Raw genomic sequence first — 20,792 nt, forward strand, 5'->3', positions numbered from 1 at the left:
TTGCACAATGGTTTCCATTGCCCTGACATTTTGAAAACTCAATAGCAATATCTTTATCCTTCTCTATGGGGAATTTGCTTGGAAGGGCTGCACCATATATGATTGATGATTTTCCGAGGCTAAACAATCTACTTATTGTAATCATACAGTGTAATGTCTGTCTGAAGTTTGTGCTATAAACGGGTTTATTTTCAGTACATTTTCTGCTGTAAACTCACATTGGCTATGTTGAGAGTGGTTGTTTGAATTAGTGACCCAGTGGTTACTCAAAAACAATCCCACTAAGCTAATACTGTTACTCCCAGCTCTGTCTCAGTGGAACTTTATAATAAACTAGCTTAAATGTCTCTATTTGAATGTACTCTTATGGGCCAGTTAATATTCAGCCTGCTACTGAACACTATTCAGAAGCAGCACCCTTGTATTGACTTGTCTCTCTGTTGATCTGTCCAATGATATACTAAGCCCCAACCTGTCTGATCCATTGACTGGCCCACGATGGAAGGGCCATAGAAAAGATTCAGAATGTATGCTCCTCCCATCCATTACCTGGTAGATGCTTCTGCATCAGGGCTCAAACTCTGGAACAGATAACCTTGTGAAAGGCTTGTTAAACATGCAAAAGATTAGCTCCCATTTCACATTCATTGATGAATTTCAAAGAGAATGTGTGTGTTTGTGGAGAGGGGAGAGTAAGCTAGAAGAGGGGATTCAATTGCAAGAACCTTTCCCAAAGGAAACATAATATATAGTTATTGTCTTTGATTTTTATTGGGAAGCTGGTCAAGTCCTGTTTGTAACATATTATTAACTCAAAACCTACCCCACCTCGTTCCCTGTGTCCATCAGTCAGTCCATCCCACTCTAGTTGGTGAGCATTAGGGCTGCAACAAACGATTATTTGGATAATCGATGAATCGGATGGGGTCTCGACACGATTAATCGATTAATCGGATTACATGGGGAAATTTTTAAAAACTGCTAGGGAAACGTTATTTCTCTCCTTCCTTCACTTTATTTAACACAACATTATTAGAAATCAGTTCAATAGCAGAAAAACAACATGCCAACACCTAAATTGTCTTATAAGGTGTATAGACAGAGACCCTAAGCTACATCTATCTGTGACCTAAAATGCTTGGTCCAATCAAACAGCTTAAGGGCAATTCTCATGTGTTTTGTTTGATCTCATCTGCAGACATTTATTATAACTGGGGATGTCAAACAACTAATTTTTAAATGTAATTAAACATAGGCTGTGAATTAATCAAAATTGATCACTATTTCCAAAAATGACTGAAAAAATAAGTTGTCCCACACTCCATGGAAACTTTCAGAGAATCCACAAATAGTGGCTTTCAAATGGTTTTGTTACTTTTTGCAAGTTTAGAAAAGAAGCAGATGAGACAGCATGTCTGATAATTTAGTTTTTCATCTGATAATATTAGAACATGTCAGTAATGCCTGAGGGGCTTTTATAAACACTGTATAACTAACACTACTGGGGAGGGTATGAATTACACAGAGGCTTCTGGGGAGCCCAGTTATTGGGGGGGGGGGGGGGGGCAGCATTTTGCCTTGGCCCCCAAAATGTCTTGAAACGGCCCTGGGTGTGTGACTGAGTGTTGAAGGTGACCTGAATAGTATCAAATTTATAAATATTACATGTGTGTAACTTATTGTTTTATAGGTAAAAACGTGTAGTGGAGATAAATCAACCTACATTTTACTTTTCAACACTTTGTTTTGTTTTGTTGTTTTTATTGAACTATTTTCCTGTCCTGTCTGTCTCTCATCTTCCTGCATCTCCTCTTAATTCTCCAGAAAAACTGCTGCCTGGATTCTTACTTTTTCACCTCATCAGTTACTTCTGTGCAGATCAAAGGAATCTCCTGACCGCAAAGCGCAGAGCGAGTTTTCGATGCTGCGTGAGGTGAAATCACCGCAGCACAGGTGATGAGCTCCGCAGTAGCAGAGCGCTGCAGGCACAAATAAGACAGAAAATAGAGAACATGTGCAGACATGAACGATCGTGTGCTAATTAGTTTTTTGGTTGCGCCACTTTGAGAATGGACCGTGCGCTGGAAGCAGCTGCCTGGATCGCTGCGCAACAATGCGCTGTGCCGCTCTCTGCTCAAAAGAGTCCAAAAATGATATAATATAGAAAACTTTTTTCCGGCTCCCCGGATGTGTAGGATATCCAGCTTCCCCATAATTCGATCCCTTCTCCTGGATGAAAAGCCGGACATTTTCATCAATACAAGAACCTGCAGTCCGGACGCGCCGGACAGAGAGTGAAAAGTGGACACGTCCGGGGAAAACGGAACGTACGGTCACCATAGTCCTCATAAAGCGGGAAATTATAGATACAGTATTTTGCTCGTGCCCTGGGCTCTTTAGAGTTCGTGGGCCCTGGGCAATTGCCCAGTTAATCCGGCCTTGGGCGGAACCGGTTCGCAGCAGCGCGAGTCCCCCCGCTCATCTAATAAGCGTTACGCTCACGACTTTAGACTCTTTTTTTACGAGCTTAGGGCATGTCTAGCCTGTGTAATAATCCGGGACTTGGATGAATCACTTTTGAAAAGTTTTTAATTTACCCGGACACAGAGTTCTCTCCTTCCTCGCTGATGATCCCGACATGCTTGCGTTTAAGATGCTGCATCATCCCGTGCCATGCTAAGTCTGACCTAAACGTTGCAGGTAACGCATGTCTTCGCCTGATTTAACTGAAAATGCTCCCAAACTTAAAAAGCTTTTACTTTTTTGACTCTCGCTGCTTCTGCCATGTTCCTCTTCCAAACAACTGCTGGCTCTCCCTCGCGCTGATCTGCCGGCTCTCCCTCGCGCTGATCTGTCTGCGCGCAACGGCGGGCGGGAAGGGGGGGGGCGCTTTTGGAAGAGTTGTGCGACACAACGAATCGATGACGAAATTCGTTGCCAACGCTTTTAGTAATCGATTTTCATCGAATTTATCGATTCGTTGTTGCAGCCCTAGTGAGCATTATCTTAAACTTACCTGTTTATTCCATCCAAGATACCATGGTGACTGAGGTTGCATTATTAATCTATGTCGATGATAGTTCCATATAGGCAATGTCCGTAAATACTCTAAGCCAGTGCACAAAAGACATGTTGCCATCTTTGAGCTGTGATTTTCTTCATTGCAGTCAATCCTGCAATACAAATTCTACGGGTTTTCTCTGTATGTGATAGCTGTGAGTCATCATTTAGTGAATGAACAACAGGATCCAAGAGAGAGGAACACCACTCAAGTCAGTAATACAACAAAGCACTTTAAACAAGGACATCCCATCCCATACAGCATGGGTTATTCAATTCCCATCCTAAAGGGCCACTATCCAGCACATTTTAGTGGTTCCTCTGCTCCAACACACTTGATTCAGTGGTTGAATCACCTGTGCAGCAGCGCATCAGGCCTGTTAATCACCTGCTGATTGAAATCAGGTATGCTAAAACAGGGTTAAAACAAAAACGTGCTGGATACCAGCCCTCCTGGACCGCAATTGAATACCCCTGCCATACAGCTTGAATGAATGAACCCAGAGTCCCATAGGAACAAGAAAATAATTTTCAGGAGATCATTGTATTTTAATCCTGTACTTTTTTACTCAGGAAATCTGAATTTTGAAACAAGTTGTACACTTTGCCAAAACCTTAATTTATTGTATATTTGTAAACTCCTACATATGTTTGTTTTGCTGGAATTGAGCTCATGTCATACTTTTACAAAACTTTTAACACGTTTTAGAAAGATTGGCTGACACTCTCCGCTATAGGGGTTGTAGACAAAACACTAAGTAACAAATCAACACATAGTGTTTTTGATTTTACCTTCAAATGGAAATTTTAACTATATAATCATTGATTCTGCTTTTATTTGTTTATTTTCTTCTGTGTCAAATAGAAACAAAATTTCATTCATAGAATGAAGGAAACAAACTTGCTGAAGCTACAGTACTGTGCACAAGTTCAAGGCAGGTGTGAGAAAATGCTGTAAACAAAGAATATTTTCAGGAATGGAAGTGTTAATCGTGTATTTTCATCAATCAACAAAAAGCAGTGAATGAACAAAAAATAAATCTAAATCAAATCAATACTTGGAGTGACCACACTTTGCCTTCAAAACAGCATCAGATCATCTAGCTACTTGAACACAAGTGTTAATGGAACTGGGTCGCTAGGTTGTTCCAAGCATCTTGGAGAACTAACCACAGATCTTCTGTGGATGTAGGCTTCCTCACACCCTTCTTTTGCTTCATGAAGTTCCAGACACTTTCCATGATGTTGAGATCACGGCTCTGTAGGGGTCAGACCATCACTTCCAGAATTTCTTGCTCTTCTTTACACTGAAGGTGGCTCTGAAAAACTTTGGCTAGATGTTTGGGGTCACTCACTTTGCATTTTGTAAATTGACTTTCTTATAGCATCCTTATACCAAAGCTTTGCAAGATCATCTTAAATAGTACAATTTTTCTGCAGAAAACAAAACTTTGCTTTTACATTTACAACGACTGGTGCTTGTGTTTGTAATCAGTTGCGTCTGAATGTTTTTGATAATTGTTATTTCGTTGTATGCATACAGAAGCTACAGATTTTACTTGTTGTACTTTAGCTGAAGGATAATAATATTCATCTTTCAAAATCCACTGATTATAAGGATCACATCTGGGTTCTGATCTAGTGGGTGCTGGACAATTGCTGTCCCGCCTCTTCAGCAGCTGCAGCTATACAGCACATCATCCTCTCTGTATGCAAAAAGATAAAAATTGCAAACACACAACTGTATATTGAGACTTTTCACATTTTTAACTCATGCATTGCTTTCTTCCTTTATTCATTATGCTAATTATGTAGTTACTTATGATTTGCCAGTGTATTAATGACCCTCTTATTTTCTTAATGTATTGTATTTAGACATTATTTCTACACACAAATGAAACCTAATATATAAATGTAATGACATTAACAAAAATGCTAATAATTTATTTTATTTATTTATTTATTTATTTATTTACTTTTTGGCAAAGCTAGTCACACCCACTAAGGAAGAATAAATTGTCAATACATTTTAGTACAGAACTTTCTAAATATTGTTCAAACACATTAGCTGCATTGCATCAATGACACATTGTATAGCGTCTTGACATCACACAGATGAAGGCTCAAAAGTGTAATGGGGATTTTGTAGTTGCATTTTATCATGTTCTTGTGATGCCTATGAGCAGATCTCGAATCTTGATGTGTCACTGCTCCTTTCATAGACTTTGTCAGTGTTTGTGTTTTGTTTGTGAGGAATGCAACACTGCCAGAGGGCTGTGTGTAAGTGTGTACGCACAGTATGCTCTCCTGAGCTGACAATAGACCTTTACATCAAATCCCAACAAGGTGAGGCACAACTTGAAAACGTCTTTTCATCGCTTTCCTTATCACTGTCACACTGCTGTTGGCAGAAAAAAGGAGAAAATAAAATTGAAAGAGGGAGCATTATAATTTTCTTATAAGGACAGAGGGGGTAAAATGGGGTGCACTCGATAAGGATCTGAAGATTAGGATGGAGCAGAACAATAAATTATTCAAAGTGTTTGAAAATACAAACAGCTATAATTAAGTGGCATTTGATTTTAAATGAGGTGACAGCAAAGATTCATTTATCTCCTTAACCTGCTAAAAATGCTATTAGCATGGTAGAAAATGAACTGTTTGAACTTGTAACAGAACAAGGCCCTGATCTGTTAGACAATGGCAGAATGCTCCCCGAGCTAAATACAATACACACACACACACACACACACACACACACACACACACACACACACACACACACACACACACACACACACACGCACATACTTTAAGGTGAGATCATGTCTACACTGACTAATCACCTCATTGCAGGCCTAGCAAAACCACAGGAGCCCATACCTAATAATGTCATTATGAATGGAGCCTTTACACTTAAATTTACAGTAAGACCAACTAGTCCCAGTTTAAAGCAAATGTGTTGTGAGTGCAAACATCAAAACGGTTGCAGATGCAGTATTTGCTTTTAAAACGCTCTTATCCAATGCATCTGTTCTCTTGAAATGAGCCATGTAGCCTAATATAGTGTGGAAGTAATGTCCTGCTGTGGACAGCGTCCAGAAGCAAACATATTTTAGCCAAATAATAGAGGCTCACCTAGTCTTGGGGTTTAAATGGGTATTGTGTTAATAGGTGTGCATATGTTTACATTTTACTAAGCTCTCAGCCATTTTTAATAGCCACCAATGTTTCGACCAAAAAAAGAAGACATTTTGAGTTGCTTATCAGGTAAACTGTTATTCTGTAAGGACAGAAGTGTCATAGTATCAAAGCAAATACCTTATCTTTAAACCAACCACAATAGCAGTTTATCCAACTAAGCTAAGAAACACTTTTTCAAATAGCAGAATATGCTAAAACGTGAAAGTTATTTGCTGTGGTTTGAACTTTATTTATAGCTAGGTTTAAACTAAAGTTTTGTCAGTTATTTGCAGCGTCTCAACCTCAATAGAGTTCCCACTTCGTGTATGCACAAATAAAGAAAAAGTACTGAATGAGTCATAGATTATGTTTTGGGTAGCAGACTGAGGCTGGGTTGGGGGTGGGGGTGGGGGGTTTCCATGGCTGAAATTCTTGTTCTGTTGATGTGTTTGTGCATGTGAGGAGGGCAAAATCTAAACACTATCTGCATTGTCTTTGTTTATTAATTCATGGGTTATGTTTTATGCATTTGGTGACAAGGTTTAAAAGGAGTAGACCCAAACACAAGACGCGGTACACAGAGGCAGATTGTGCAGTAAAGCAGACTTTTACAAGTGTTCTTTAAATGCAGCTGTGGGTGCACAGATCATCCACAGGCAATGGAGGTGGGATTGAGGAGTTGATGTTTCACAGAAAATGACATTGGATTTTAAATTAGAAGACACAATGGCATTAAAGCACAAATCGAGACAGAACAAAATGTGTAAATTCAATTAAAACACTGAGTGATGAATAAACAAATGCAGGTGTTTGTGTAAGCACTATATTTGATTTTTTTTAATAAGACAATCATTAAGGAACCAGCTTGAACGGTAGTGTGCAGTACAAAAGAAACAGGCATTACTGTAAGATTTGTAAACAAACTTCTACTAGTAGCATCTCCAGACACGTGTGTAGAACCTTTTATGTCTTCCTTTCTGTTACGGCTGCTAGTGCTATCTCCTGCTCCCTGGAGCCAGCATCCCGGACAGGCCCCCATTTATCTTACAACCTGGCACGTTTAAAACGAAGGATGGTGTAACATAAGGAGGCATGTGCAAGATGGTAAAGGAAACATTTATTTATTTTATTTTTTGTCAAACAATTTGTCTTTTAGGTCCTTTTGATTAAGACCCTTCTACACTCTACAAAACCTAAACAACCATTAGAATATCACCTAAATTCTCTCTTGTAAGTTATTACATCTGCAGATTGGTGACACCTCAGCCCCACCATATTGATTAGCTAATTTGGTTCCTTAATAACTGGGTGTGAAGCGGGTATGGCTGGTCTTGCTTCATATTCTTGATAACCTTGGCATAATGGTGGCAGACCCCGAGTCATGGTCAAACCGTGATTTGGGGAAATGTGGTCTGTGCTTTGACTGCTGTTTTTCTGCTCTCATTGATTGTTTTATTTGTATTTTATGTGCCTGTTTTTATGTTATTGTTTGGGAAGCGCTTCGGTCAACTCCCATGCTGTTTTTTAAATGCACCATATAGATAAATAGGTATGGTATGGTATGGTATGGTATGGTAGTGTTATTAATACACACATTTAATGAACAAGCCAAGACCACTTTGTAGTGAAATCACCATTCTGTGCATGTGCCTTAACTTTGCATTTGTTATATTTATGTTATGTTTATTTATTTAGTAGACAGTTTTATCCAAGGTACAGATTAACCTGACCTGCAGGTTTTTGGTCAATGGAAGGAAATCGGAGTACCCTTCAAAAAAATCCACACGCATGCATTGGGGCAACCTGCTAACCCCACACAGAAAGAAGTGACTGTGACAAGTTTATCCAGTATAAGAATCCTTTCCTTCTTATTTTTGAAAAATAGTTTTGTAATTTGTATTTCTTTATCACTATTCCTTTATCTTTCTTTTTAGTTTGTGGAGAAATGTGCTTGGCTGAGGCCCTCAACCAGTAGCAGGTATCGCTTAGTTTGAATTCCAAACTTCTTGACTTTCCTAACATGCTGGTCTCTAAGTTACAATAAAATGGCGTGCAAGAGGTAGAACTAAAGGGGGAAGGTGGTCATGGAGGACATTAAATAGAACAACAAGGTGTCTTGCTTAGATCTGTTCCTTTGTTGAATTTTAAGCGTATAAAATTTCCCTCTTATACATTAAATAATGCTGCATTTAACCTAAAGGAAAGATAGAACAAAAAGGCTAAGATTCATTAGGGGTCAGTGTTTGGTTCTTGGTGAAAATGACTTGTGCATCATGTGGATGGACTCTGAGCATCGATGTCAAACACTTAAAAACAGGCGCTGCTGAAAGGTGCTAAGGTGGTTGGCTTCCTTAATGATGGCTCTTGCTAACAATTTGCTGTAGCTTGAGGGAGAGAGGTCTCTCACACACTGCATACACATACCTGCACTTCTCACTGCCACTGCATCTTCTGGGGTGCCGCTTCAGTGAAAGGTTCAGCCTGTTCAGCCAAGCTCCTAACAAGAGCCAAACAGCTGGGAGACCGAGGAAGAGGAACAAGGGGGGTCAGAATGGAAGGTAAGAGATGCTGAGAACTGTCAGCCTACTGGGATGCATACTGTCTGTGTGTTTAGAACAGTCAGCCACTGGCTGCACTGACCAGGAGACAGTTGTGTGGACTTGGCAGGTGTTTGAATATTGGTTGTTGTACTCCTTCTTTACTGCATATAATAATGCACTCACAAGCATCGACAATTCTAAATTAGACCTTACCTTGTCAAACACAAACAGGGTCCCTCTTTCATTTTTTTCTCAAGCAAGATCGTAGCCACGGTAGAACTGTATCCTATAGTCAACTACTCATAGTCATACGGAGGTGGACAAGCAGCCTAATGATGTCTGAAATAACAGAGCAACTGCTATGATATGCTGTGATAATTGCTATTCTCCTGTCCACAATACAACTAAATGTTGAATCAGTTCGCAAACACATTAAAATGGAAATGTCTACATTAATTTGGAGCATGGTCTAAATTATTCAGTAATTAAGTCACTGCAAATTTACACAAACTTTCCCCTAGATGACTAGAGAGAATAATTAGGAGCTAGAAACAGTCATGCAATGGATTTGAGATATGTGGTCACACACATATAGTGTGACTCATTAAAAAAAAGAATGTCATGCACAAATCAAAGGTTAGCCCACAAAACACATATTGTAATGCATACACTACAAAAAACTATGGCTAAATCCTTCAGTTTTTCTCTAAAAATATAAAAACAGGAGGTAAAGCAACCAAAAGATCATTAACTGTTTGAATCTGCAGATGTTCTAAAGAGCTTTTGTCAAGTTTTATGTTTAGAATAACTCAAATATTAATTTTATTTTTAGCCAAATTTTTCCACCTTATTTCAATCCATTGGTTTTTCCTTGTCCGGTCCGGTCCCTGTTGAACTTAGTACATGTGGAGCTGACATACGTTTCCTGCATGTTTTTGATCATGAACACAGCTGATTTGTTTGATTTAGGGATGAACTGCTCTCTTAGGCTCTAAGGAAGGTTGAGGAGACACTGCAGCTGTTAGATGAAGGTGTTAAAAAGACAAATGCACAGCGAGGAGATAAGTTTCATTTTTGTTTTATTGAAGTTAACTCTTAGTTTTTCATGCAGGCTAAAGATGAAAACAGTCTTCTTCACCTATCTCCTGCATGAGCTTCTGATAGAAAATAGACAGTGAAATGCTAGGATTTGAAACTCCTCACGTATCTATGTCACACTGTGAATTTGCATTCATGGCCTCGCCCATCTTGACTCACGCCCGCACACAGGACGGCTTTTTAAAATGTTTTGCGGTGAAGAGAAAGACTGCAAAGTGTCTTGGTGGTAGTGACTTTGCAGCATGGCTGAATGCGTTCTGTTAGCCAATCAGAAGCAAGATGTATGCATATAAATAATAATATTGAGTATTCCTGCTGATTTTAACCCACTTTTGCGCCAGCAAACATCTGCATCTCAGAACAGGAGCATCATAAGTTTTTTTTAATGACTCACAAGGTGTTGATTTACACTAGAGAACACTGCAAACGTATTGAATAAACCAGTAAACCACACCACAATCACAGTACTTTCACCCCTCCCGTCGGTTATCATCCCTTATCGGTTACGTCTGGCTGATACCTGAATTCACATTGGCACGGTAAACAAGAAGGCATAAAACACCGGTCGTCGTTTTCTAGGTCCAAACGTCTTTTGTTTTCTGCAATTTCAAATGTTGTTTATCTTTTTGGGACTCTGGCAGTTAGTCCTAAAGTTCAAGTGGTAGCAGCCAACAGTTTCTCCTTCTCTGAATTTATTGAATGGAGAACCTCTCACAGTGGTGTTCTGTTGCAAAATGTGTGAGTGTGTAATGAGTGGAGGACCCAGGTAAAAGCAGAAGTGCTTTGGTGTGTTGAGACAGACAACCAGATAGTCCAATTGTTGGTTTTGTAATCGAGCTGAGGTTTTGAGACAAATGTAAGATAACCACTTTATTCTTTTTATTTTAAATCTCCACAATTTATTTATAACTATACTATGTTAGAACATTTTTAAGGGGCATGAAATGAAGCTAGCTTTTTGCTAATTTGCCATTTTATCCTTAACCATACACCATTGACCACTACCTTTTGTGAGTTGAAATTGAGGGCCGGGGGGTGGGGTAGTGGGGCAGCAGTAGCTCAACAGGTTGAGCGGGTTGTCCAGTAATCAGAAGGTTGCAGTTGATCTTGGCTCCGGACAGAGAATCCTGCTGTTGTGTCCTTGGGCAAGACACTTAACCCACCTTGCCTGCTGGTGGTGGTCGGAGGGACCGGTGGCGCCTGTGCTCGGCAGCCTCGCCTCTGTCAGTGCGCCCAAGGGCAGCTGTGGCTACATCGTAGCTCATCACCATCAGTGTGTGAATGTGTGTGTGAATGAATGTAGTGTAAAGCGCTTTGGAGTCCTTAATCAGAGAGGCGCTATACAAGTGCGGGTCATTCATCATTTATCATTTATAGTGAAACATAGAGAAATGAGTTAAATGAGGTTCTTTTAGCTTCAGCATGAAGGTGTTTAGAGTTACCTTTACATGTTTTGACCTTCGTCTGCGGTCTGTCACAATCTGCCCCTGCCTCCCTGACTGTGTCTCTCCCCTGCCTGATTAGTCTTTATTGTTCTTACCTGCCCCGTGTTAATCCGCCCATGCGTTCCTGATTGTTTCCCTGAGTATTTATACCTCCCGTCTTGTTTGAGTCTTTGTCGGATCATTGTTTGTTGTCAGCGTTGTTTTGTTCTGTCATTCCCGCTCTACCATTAAAACCATTTTTATTTCATCCGTGCCTGCATTCCTGCCTCCTGATCTGCTTTACCACACATGGTTCGCCGTCATCCACACCCTCAACATGACAGAATGATCCGACCAACCTGGACCTGTGGTGAGCTCTAAACATTTGCCTGGAGGATTACTTTTTTTTTGCTTTTTCTCCATTTAGCGGAGGGAGATTCCGACTTGAGGGGTTTCAGCGCATCCTACCTGTTTCCGGGGTGGTCGGACCCATTGAGGGGGTTTCGGTGCATCCTATTTGTTCCTGGGGTGGTCGAACCCATTCTCCTCTCCTGCTTTCGGCACCGTCCTGTTTTTTTCCCAACGGAAGCCGCGGATCCTGGGGTTTTGGTGGAGTAAAACCCCTACGCACTCCATCATTCTCCAGGGTGGTAGGGCTGGTCTCCCCGCTCCTTCTTCTGCTTCCCTGCACCCAAGCCTCTGCCTGGGACCCAGCGTATTGTGATGTGCAACTGCTCAGACCGTTTGTCGAGTACCTGCCGCCGAGCTGGATTTCCTTGCGTCGCTCCTGCAGTTCAGCAACTTCCTGGTCCACGCCTGGGGGGCCTACACCTGCAGGTCCTCCATGCTGCAGCCTCTTCAGAGTCCCGCCGCTGCAGTCTCTTCAGGGTCCCACGCCTGCTGCTGCAGTCTCTTCAGGGTCCCACACCTGCTGCTGCAGCCTCTTCAGGGTTCCACGCCTGCTGCTGCAGCCTCTTCAGGGTCCCACGCCTACTGCTGCAGTCTCCTGTTCCAGTTTCCGAGTGTTCCAGTTTCCAAGTGTTCCAGTTCCTGTTCCAAGTCCGAGTGTTCCAGTTCCTGTTCCAAGTCCGAGTGTTCCTGTTTGAAGTCCAAGTGTTCCCGTTCCAAGTCCGAGTGTTCCCGTTCCCAAGTCCGAGTGTTCCCGTTCCCGAGTCCGAGTGTTCCCGTTCCCGAGCCCGAGTGTCCCCGTTCCCTAGTCCCAGTGTGCCAGTTCCCGAGTCCGAGTGTTCCAGTTCCCAGAGTCCGAGTTCAAGTGTTCCCGTCTCCAGTGTTATGTGGCTTTGTGGGCGTCTGGTATCCGTCCCTTGGGGGGGGGGGGGGGGGGGGGGGGGGGGGGGGGGGGACTGTCACAATCTGCCCCTGCCTCCCTGACTGTGTCTCTCCCCTGCCTAATTAGTCTTTATTGTTCTCACCTGCCCCGTGTTAATCCGCCCATGTGTTCCTGATTGTTTCCCTGAGTATTTATACCTCCCGTCTTGTTTGAGTCTTTGTCGGATCATTGTTTGTTGTCAGCATTGTTTTGTTCTGTCGTTCCCGCTCTACCATTAAAACCATTTTTATTTCATCCGTGCCTGCATTCCTGCCTCCTGATCTGCTTCACCACACATGGTTCGCCGTCATCCACACCCTCAATGTGACACGGTCTTCTTCAGGAGTGTCACAGAGGACATAATGAACATTGTAAAGTTTAGAGAAATGAGATTTTATCTAAATGAGTCAGGTCCCTACGTTTGTCTTTTTTTCCACACCTGTCTATATTTGTGATTTTCATAGCACAATTCAAGAAAAAATCTGTTGCTCCTCTCAGATATGCTTATCATTGCTTGAACTTGGTATCTAAGACTATTTGTGTTTGAAGTCTTGTGTTTGTGCCGATTCCTCTGTACACACACTTGTGTTTATTCATGCCTTCAAGCTTGGATGTTCATCTGTGCTCAAGCAAGAAAATGCGTGTCAGCTTGTGTAACTGTGGATGTCCTTTCAAAGGGCCTTCACAGATTTGTCCAAAGCTCTTTCACCAGGCACTCTATGACTCGTCTGCCCTCAAGATGGGAGGGTGTGCGTGTGGTGGCAGACAAGACGGGTTAGACACCTTCGAGAAAGCGCTTCTGCACAAATTTATAAGCGTTGTATATATTTTTTATTTTAGTGCACCTGCAGATTCATCAATATGATTCTGATTTATTGGCTCAGGTTCAAAAAGGGACTGTCTGTTCGGTCAGCTTTGAGGAATGAAATCTTAGATTCAAACTCATAAAAAAATGTTCTAATAACTATTTTCTTTAATTTATTAAAATACGGCTGTATCTACATCAGTATTCTTTCAAGGTATAAGAATTTTTTTTATTGTTGTGCAAACAGTGACGCATAATTTTGTGAGCTTTCGAGACCTTACGTGCTGCTGTCTTGCATCTGAAGCAGATTTGGTTGGATATTGCACATTTCTGTCCTTGTTGTTCCTGTCCTGTAGCTTTTGAGTGGACATCACTTTGTATCGAGAGGGATCCCAGGTGAGGGTCTAATACTGTGTGGCAACACCGCCCCACACAGACTTACTGTAGATCTGACACTGAGTTGATCTGACAATAAAATGGATCAGTGTAGCAGCTAGTAAGTCAGAAGGCACAGCATAATCCCTTCTGTCAAGTTTCGGTCTCGTCAATATTCAAATCCAGCCGGCTGTCCAATGGCTGTCAGTTACAATCTCCCTCTGGCTTATGGCCTTGCACAGGCACATACCTAAATTGAATTGGATGTTTGGTTCTCAATGGAAATTGAGTCAAAGAAATGACCTCCTACCCTGTATTGTGAACTTGTCAGTTACCTTGGATGAACTACTTTTAAATACAAAACATCCATTATGGCCCAATTGCTCGTCTTTATGGTTCTTCGTGTAATTTTAACTTTTTCTAAATTAGTTTATTTATTTTACTCCTGGAAATGAAACCTGACATCTGATATCACCGCAGAGCAGATATTTGAATTTAAAAGCATTTTTTGAAAAGTTTCATTCATCTTTAGAAAGTAAAACTCACCCGTTGCTTTCTAAAGTACAGATTTTTTTCCACCAGATTTTTTTAATATACTTCTCCTGAAGGTGCTTGTCTTGTTTTGTCTAACACAGTCTACAGTCTTCACTGTAAATTGATAATTTATATTAAATATCAGAATATGACAGTCAAGGAAAATTCTCTTCATTCACTTGAAATGACCTGATCTCAAAGTACATCTCACAGACGATGAAGGTCATTAAACCATGGTATCTTTTCAAACACTCTTCCTTTTTCTTTTGCACTTCTACTTCTCTGACACATGTCGCCCTAGCATCCAATGGAAAGGCTTGACCTTTGGAAAGTTTAGCACTTTAAATATTTAGGCTTGGGTTATGATGGATTCTCCAGGCCCTGTGGCAATGTGCAAAGCCTCTGATTAGGACCGCTGTCAGAGTCACTTAGCCGAGTGTCTGGCTGTCTGTGGCGCTTGGTGTTTGACAGGCGTGCCTTTTAAACAAACAGAGGTCCCAGTGGCAGAGCAGGCAGGGCACTCTGTGCAGCACAAACACCCGACACTGTGAGAGAAACCACTCAGCTCACTGACTGCTGCAGAAGAAACCACCAGCCACAAACTCTGGACATCTTTTAGGCACTCTCTCTTGTCACTGCTTGTTTTATTGTGTTGCCTTTCTGCGTCCCTTTGTCCGTGACAATACTTTTTTTTCTTCCACTGTCCGTGATTTGACATAATTTTATTCTTCTTTATCACTTTGCAAAGGTTTCATCTTCGTAGCTTCGAGTAATGTTTAGCAAGTTGATTGCCTGATGATCCTAATTTGTTGAACATCGCCACTGATTATGAGGAATCAGGAACGATGCTGCCTCTTCTGTATTGCCACCATCCCGTGATTAGGACGGCTTGCACCGTTGTTCGCGTTGAAATAGATCTGAACCAGCCCTTCTCATTTCACTCGGAGACAATCTCCCATGGCATCAATCCTGTAAATATATGAGTCTTAATATGTGTGTCCTATTCTGTATTCAGAGGAAGAGCCAAGTCAGCAGCTCCAGTATTAATGCATGAGAAATGAGCCAAGCCCATAAGAATTAAAGGGTAAGACTCCGCTTATTAAGATGTAAATTTCTGAGGAAAAAGTTGCCTGAAATGAGAACACAGTGAAGTTACTGTCAACTTTAGCCTACTTATGCATTTCTAAGAGGCGTTATTGTGTTGTAGCTGTTGAGATTAGATGCACGCAACAAAAATCCTCACTTATTCTTTTATTTATTTTTTATTTTTTTGCTCCTTTTTAGCTCAAGATATGCAACCCCATACATTAAAGAACAATTTACAGTTTTGGTAACATTATCCAGCGACAGTTTACATCAACTGTTGTGATCATTCAGATTGTGTGTATGTGTGTTCTCTTCCTCTCTCTCCCCCCCACCTCTGCCTCACACTCATTTCAAATTTGCACTTAACACCTTTCTTGGGAAAGGCTCCTCATTCATCAACAGTGTTTGTCCCAGTGACAAGTAGGGTGCCTCCTGCATATCAATATCAGCTAAGACAATGCTGAGCATGTAACCTTCAGCTAAATGTCATTCTGCTTAATCCTATTTGAAAATTAAACATTGAAAAACCTTTACCGTACCTTCCTGCCTTCCTTCCTCTCCCACTCCCTCCTTTATTGGCTGCCATTCTTCCAGCCGTCGGTTCCCCTTCGCTCGTTTCTTTTCTCTTATTTTGCACACCGTGTGACATTTGTATTGTTCTGTTTGTGCGAGTATTTGTGGATCAAATTGGCATTGTGTTAGAACAGATTTTAATTCTGTGTCACTCAAACCAACTTGTTTATGACTTCCATCTTTGTTCAATGCCTTTTGGGGGGTTTATTTTTATTTGTGTTTGCACAACGAAGACATAAACCTAAACATTGCCCAATAAAAGAGCAATGACCTATATATATGTGGACGGAAGAAGGCACATTTACATAAAAACATACCTTCCTTACATAGGATTGTTGCTATACACTGAAGTTGGCTGTGAAATAGAGAAATTAGACACCTGATTGGTCCAGAAACATGCTATGACATATAAACTCAAACTTCCTTCTGAAGGTAAAATAGCATTTTAGTATGCATTACCTACATGATTTGCTTTTAACTCCATAAAAACACACCGTGCACTTCACTCATGATCATGACATGGTGAGAAACAGGAATGGAGGAAGGGTGGGATAAAAGCAGACACAGAGATTGCAATGAAAATGCAATCATTTGAAGTTAGACTGATATAATTCTTCTGTGGAGGCAGCATAATGCAGCAGCTCAAAGGACAACCTTCAGCTCTCTGCGTGGATTTGATTGACCACAGCTGCTTATTGAAAGGTTCATTTGAAATACTGCGTGTGAATTACAGCGAGACTGCCCTCGACATCTTCCCGTTAATGCTACATGTCAAGTCTGAAATGTGAAGAATCAGAAATATTTAAAGAAGCGACAGTCTGTAAACAGGATGGAGTGGAAAACATGAGCTTTTCTTCTGTAAAATGTAGTTATCCAAACAGGGAAGGATCTGTCAGTGTGTATGTTGATGTTGACTTGGTAGAAATTGGTGTGATGGAGAAAGATCCTGAATCAGAACATAATTTCATTACTTTCCTTCCTGTGTGTGTGTGTGTGTGTGTGTGTGTGTGTGTGTGTGTGTGTGTGTGTGTGTGTGTGTGTGTGTGTGTGTGTGTGTGAACAAGGAAATGTGTACGTTCATGTCTGCATTAGAACACATTTTTGTGAAGGTTTTAGACAGAAAGGTTGTTTTTGATTCAGCATTTGACTGACTAGTGGAAGCTAACCATTAGCATTAGCAATTCCATAACACGGCAGAACTCCTTCAGACTTGTGTTATTTGTGGAGATAAAAGACCCATGTTGCAGAGCAAACAGTCAGTGGTAGAGTTGTGTTGCTGTTATCCAATCATAGATGCCTAAAAATCAGGAAAGCAGATTCCAAGTCCTGTCATTTTCTGATCCCCATTCCTTACTTCTTCCTGAAACTGGAGCCATAATGCTTTTTTCTAAAGTGCTCAACTCCAAAACAAGTGAACTTGCTCTTTAAAATGTGCAGGGGTATCAAACTCTGGTCCTCGAGGGCCAGTCTCCTGCAGCTTTTTGTTGTTTCCCTGTTCCAACACAGCTGTGTCACCTGTGCAGCAGCTCATCAGGCTCTTCAGAAGCCTGTTAATCACGCGCTGATTGAAATCAGGTGTGTTGAGATGGGGAAATACTAAAACACACATGGAAAAGCGGCCCTTGAGGACCGAGTTTGACACCTGTGGTGTAGAGAAATACTCTCTCTCTCTCTCTCTCTCTCTCTCTCTCTCTCTCTCTCTCTCTCTCTCTCTCTCTCTCTCTCTCTCTCTCTCTCTCTCTCTCTCTCTCTCTCTCTCTCTCTCTCTCTCACTGTGTGTGTGTGTGTGTGCGCGCGCACATTTACAGCCTAGTGCATCCTCTTGATGAAGAGGATGGAGTAGGTTGGCTTTTCTGTGGGGATCTGAGTGTTGGTTGTTCTCTTTTTCACATCAGAAGTCACAATTTCAATTTCATGAAATTTTCTATGATCCATAGATTTAAACAAACATTTAATTATTTTTCTTTAGGCCTAAATAATATGGTTTAATGTTTCATTAATGTTGTTGCTCTGTGTAGAGGTGAAACACTGGGCTGGCAAACTTTCAGCTTTGACACACCTGTGGCTGAGTAATGTTGCAACATTATGGTGACACAACACAGCTTGATCAGAGTTTCAATATGAATCTAAAGCAGACTACTAGTGAGATTTTTTATTGGACATAAATAGAACAGGCATGTCCAAAAGTGCAATCTGAGTCTATGAGGCCCCAAATATTATTTCTAGAATGATGAATTTTGTCTCTCCCATGGGCATTTCATGTAGATTTATACTTTATAACAGTTTTCTTTTCAGATTTGTACTAATGTGCGTACTTTGGACACTTTTTGAGGAGTACCAAAATATCACCATAAAATCATTTTTAAATTAAAGAAATCTCCTTTTTGTGCCCCACGGGGGCTGGTAACTTGGTTCTTGAGGACAGATGGCCCTCGAAAAGTTTGGACACCCTTCAAATAGAAGAATTATATGGAAACATAACAGAGTTCTGATCTGGCATGTTAATGTTAACACGCACTCAACAATGCTGTAGGTTCAATGAGTAATGTTGAATGTGTTCTCATTTAATGTGACAAATGTTTGCTTGCATTAAAATGACAGTTTTGTGTGTTCAATGCTTTCCAGGTGGGATATGCAGGAGGGAGTGGAGCTTGAAGATGCAGAGAGTGCAATGATAGAAGAACTTCAGAAAGCAATTTTGGTTTGCTGCTGCCACAAGGACCCACACGATCCTCCCGGAACTGACGAGACGCCAACAAAGCAGCCCCAAGGGGAATCGCAAGCATCCGATAAAGTGCTGCCCAATAACAGCCCATAGTTGGAATTTTTGTATTTAAATGTTGTCTTGAAACTCTGAAGTCTGTCTATATGCAAGTTTTGCACATTTGTTTGTATGATTTGGCCTGCACATGTACATAAAACAGCAAATTTGCAGTCGTGTGCATGAAAAAAACAACACAAAACCAGAAAGATAAAAAAAACAACAACAAGAAAAGAAGTGTGTGTGAGCTGGTGCCTTTCTCTTGTTGCACACACCTGAAACAAACCCTCTGTGCTGTTCTAAGCTGCTTCAGATGCTTTTTTATCTTTATGGAACACATCTGCAGAAATCAGTACCGGAGAATGGGAAGCAGGGACTTTGTTTGGCTGGGACAAGATAGGACTGTGTGATCACCGCAGGTAGCTGAAGTTTTTCAAGACTGTGAGTGTAAAGATGTTGGTGTCAGCACTTCGTTCCTGAAAAAAAAAACATCAAATGGTATGGTTTGTAAGCACAGTGATACCTGTTTTGATTTTGATTTGCCCTAAAATTCAGCCCCTCAATGAAACATCAGTCAGCATTTAGTGCTAACTGGTATGTGTCGCACGAGTTCTCGGTTTATCTGTCTTTAATATGCAATATGCAATATAAATATGTTTTATTGTTGAATATGAGATTAAAGCCATGTTTTTTCTTCAGGCATTGATTTTCCTTGACAAATGTGTTATCTTTGTTCGGTCAATAGCTTATTTTGGTTCATGATTATGTTCGTAGACAACACGAGCAATAAAAATATGAATCTTATTTTTGCTGTTTTACAGGTTAAATGTAACACTTTTAACAGCAGAGAGAATTAGCTCACAAATGTTGCTTCACACTATATTTTTTAAAGAAAGAAAATCATAATTCCTGCTCCGCCGAGTTTTTACTTTCCTGTTTTTAAAATCAAATGCTGCTGGATGACAAACCACTTACTGGAGACAAAATAGTGATTCCTGCCTCTTTCTTTGAAAAAGACTGGAACAACAAGAAAATAAGCCTTGGTAAAACTTCACAATAAGGGTCTCTTTATTAACATTAGTTCATTACTAAGCATTAATTAACTATTAAATAAAGTCTTAACAACTACTTAACCATATTATATAATGCATTACTAAGCAGAAACTCTCCCACAGCCATTTGTCCTAACCTTAAGGATACTTAATAGTGAAAAATGCTGGAAACGTTAATAATGGGACCCTTTGTTTATTAATGCTTAATAATGCACTAAAGGGGCCCTTATTGTAAGGTGTTACCCAAGTCTATTTACAGTTTTTAACTGTATAACAAATCCTTTTTATAGAAGAAATGGCAAAAAAACCAAACTCTTTTTTTATGACCGCTCTAAATCCACATTTTGATCAGTTATTTTTTTCCTTCTATATCTCAAACCACCCACATTTTTTTGGTATTTACACTGTTTACAAATGAGCCCAGAAGGCTGTAAACCCTGCAAGCAGTCAACGACGCATGGAAGTACAGATTATATCTATATTGAGTCCAGAACAATTTTTTTAGGATGTGCAAACATTGCACAGTGGGAAGCTGATAGGTGATTTACAAAAGAGCTTCTACTACATCGTTCATTTATGTAGGTCTTATCAAAGCTACATAAACATTACAAAACCCAGACCTTGTCATGATGTAATAAACACTGAAGTGTTGCAACGCGTGCTAATAGCTGAAACATTTGGTGTTGCTGCGTACACCTTAGCAAGATTTATGTGAACAACATGGAAACATTACACAAAAACAGACTGTTAACTTTCTTAGAATTTTATAAAAATATACAAAAAACAAAGACTTACACTTCAATGAAACACACTGCTAGTGTCATGGTCTGTGTCTGTGTCTCCCCTCATGTGTCTCCTGTTGTCCTCCATTCGTCTCTAGGTGCTTCTTTTGTGTCTTCTAGCGCCCTCATGTGTCATGTCTGCGTCTTCCTCATGTGTCTCCTGGTGTTCCCCATTTGCCCTCTAGGTTT

General features: G+C 40.7%; 1 protein-coding gene across 4 annotated transcripts in view; it reads left to right on the plus strand.

Moving 5' to 3' along the window:
* kiaa0825 (KIAA0825 ortholog) overlaps positions 1–19,467 on the plus strand; it is a 204,770-nt gene extending 185,303 nt beyond the window's left edge. For all 4 annotated transcript variants that reach the window (XM_070546078.1, XM_070546080.1, XM_015972418.3 and 1 more), the window contains one exon: positions 18,634–19,467. In XM_070546078.1, coding sequence (XP_070402179.1) covers positions 18,634–18,826 — 193 coding nt within the window. In that variant the 3' untranslated portion in view covers positions 18,827–19,467. The remainder of the gene's footprint in view (positions 1–18,633) is intronic.
* Positions 19,468–20,792: the final 1,325 nt, after the last annotated feature.

This window comes from Nothobranchius furzeri, chromosome 17 (assembly GCF_043380555.1).
Source record: "Nothobranchius furzeri strain GRZ-AD chromosome 17, NfurGRZ-RIMD1, whole genome shotgun sequence".
NCBI lineage: Eukaryota > Metazoa > Chordata > Actinopteri > Cyprinodontiformes > Nothobranchiidae > Nothobranchius > Nothobranchius furzeri.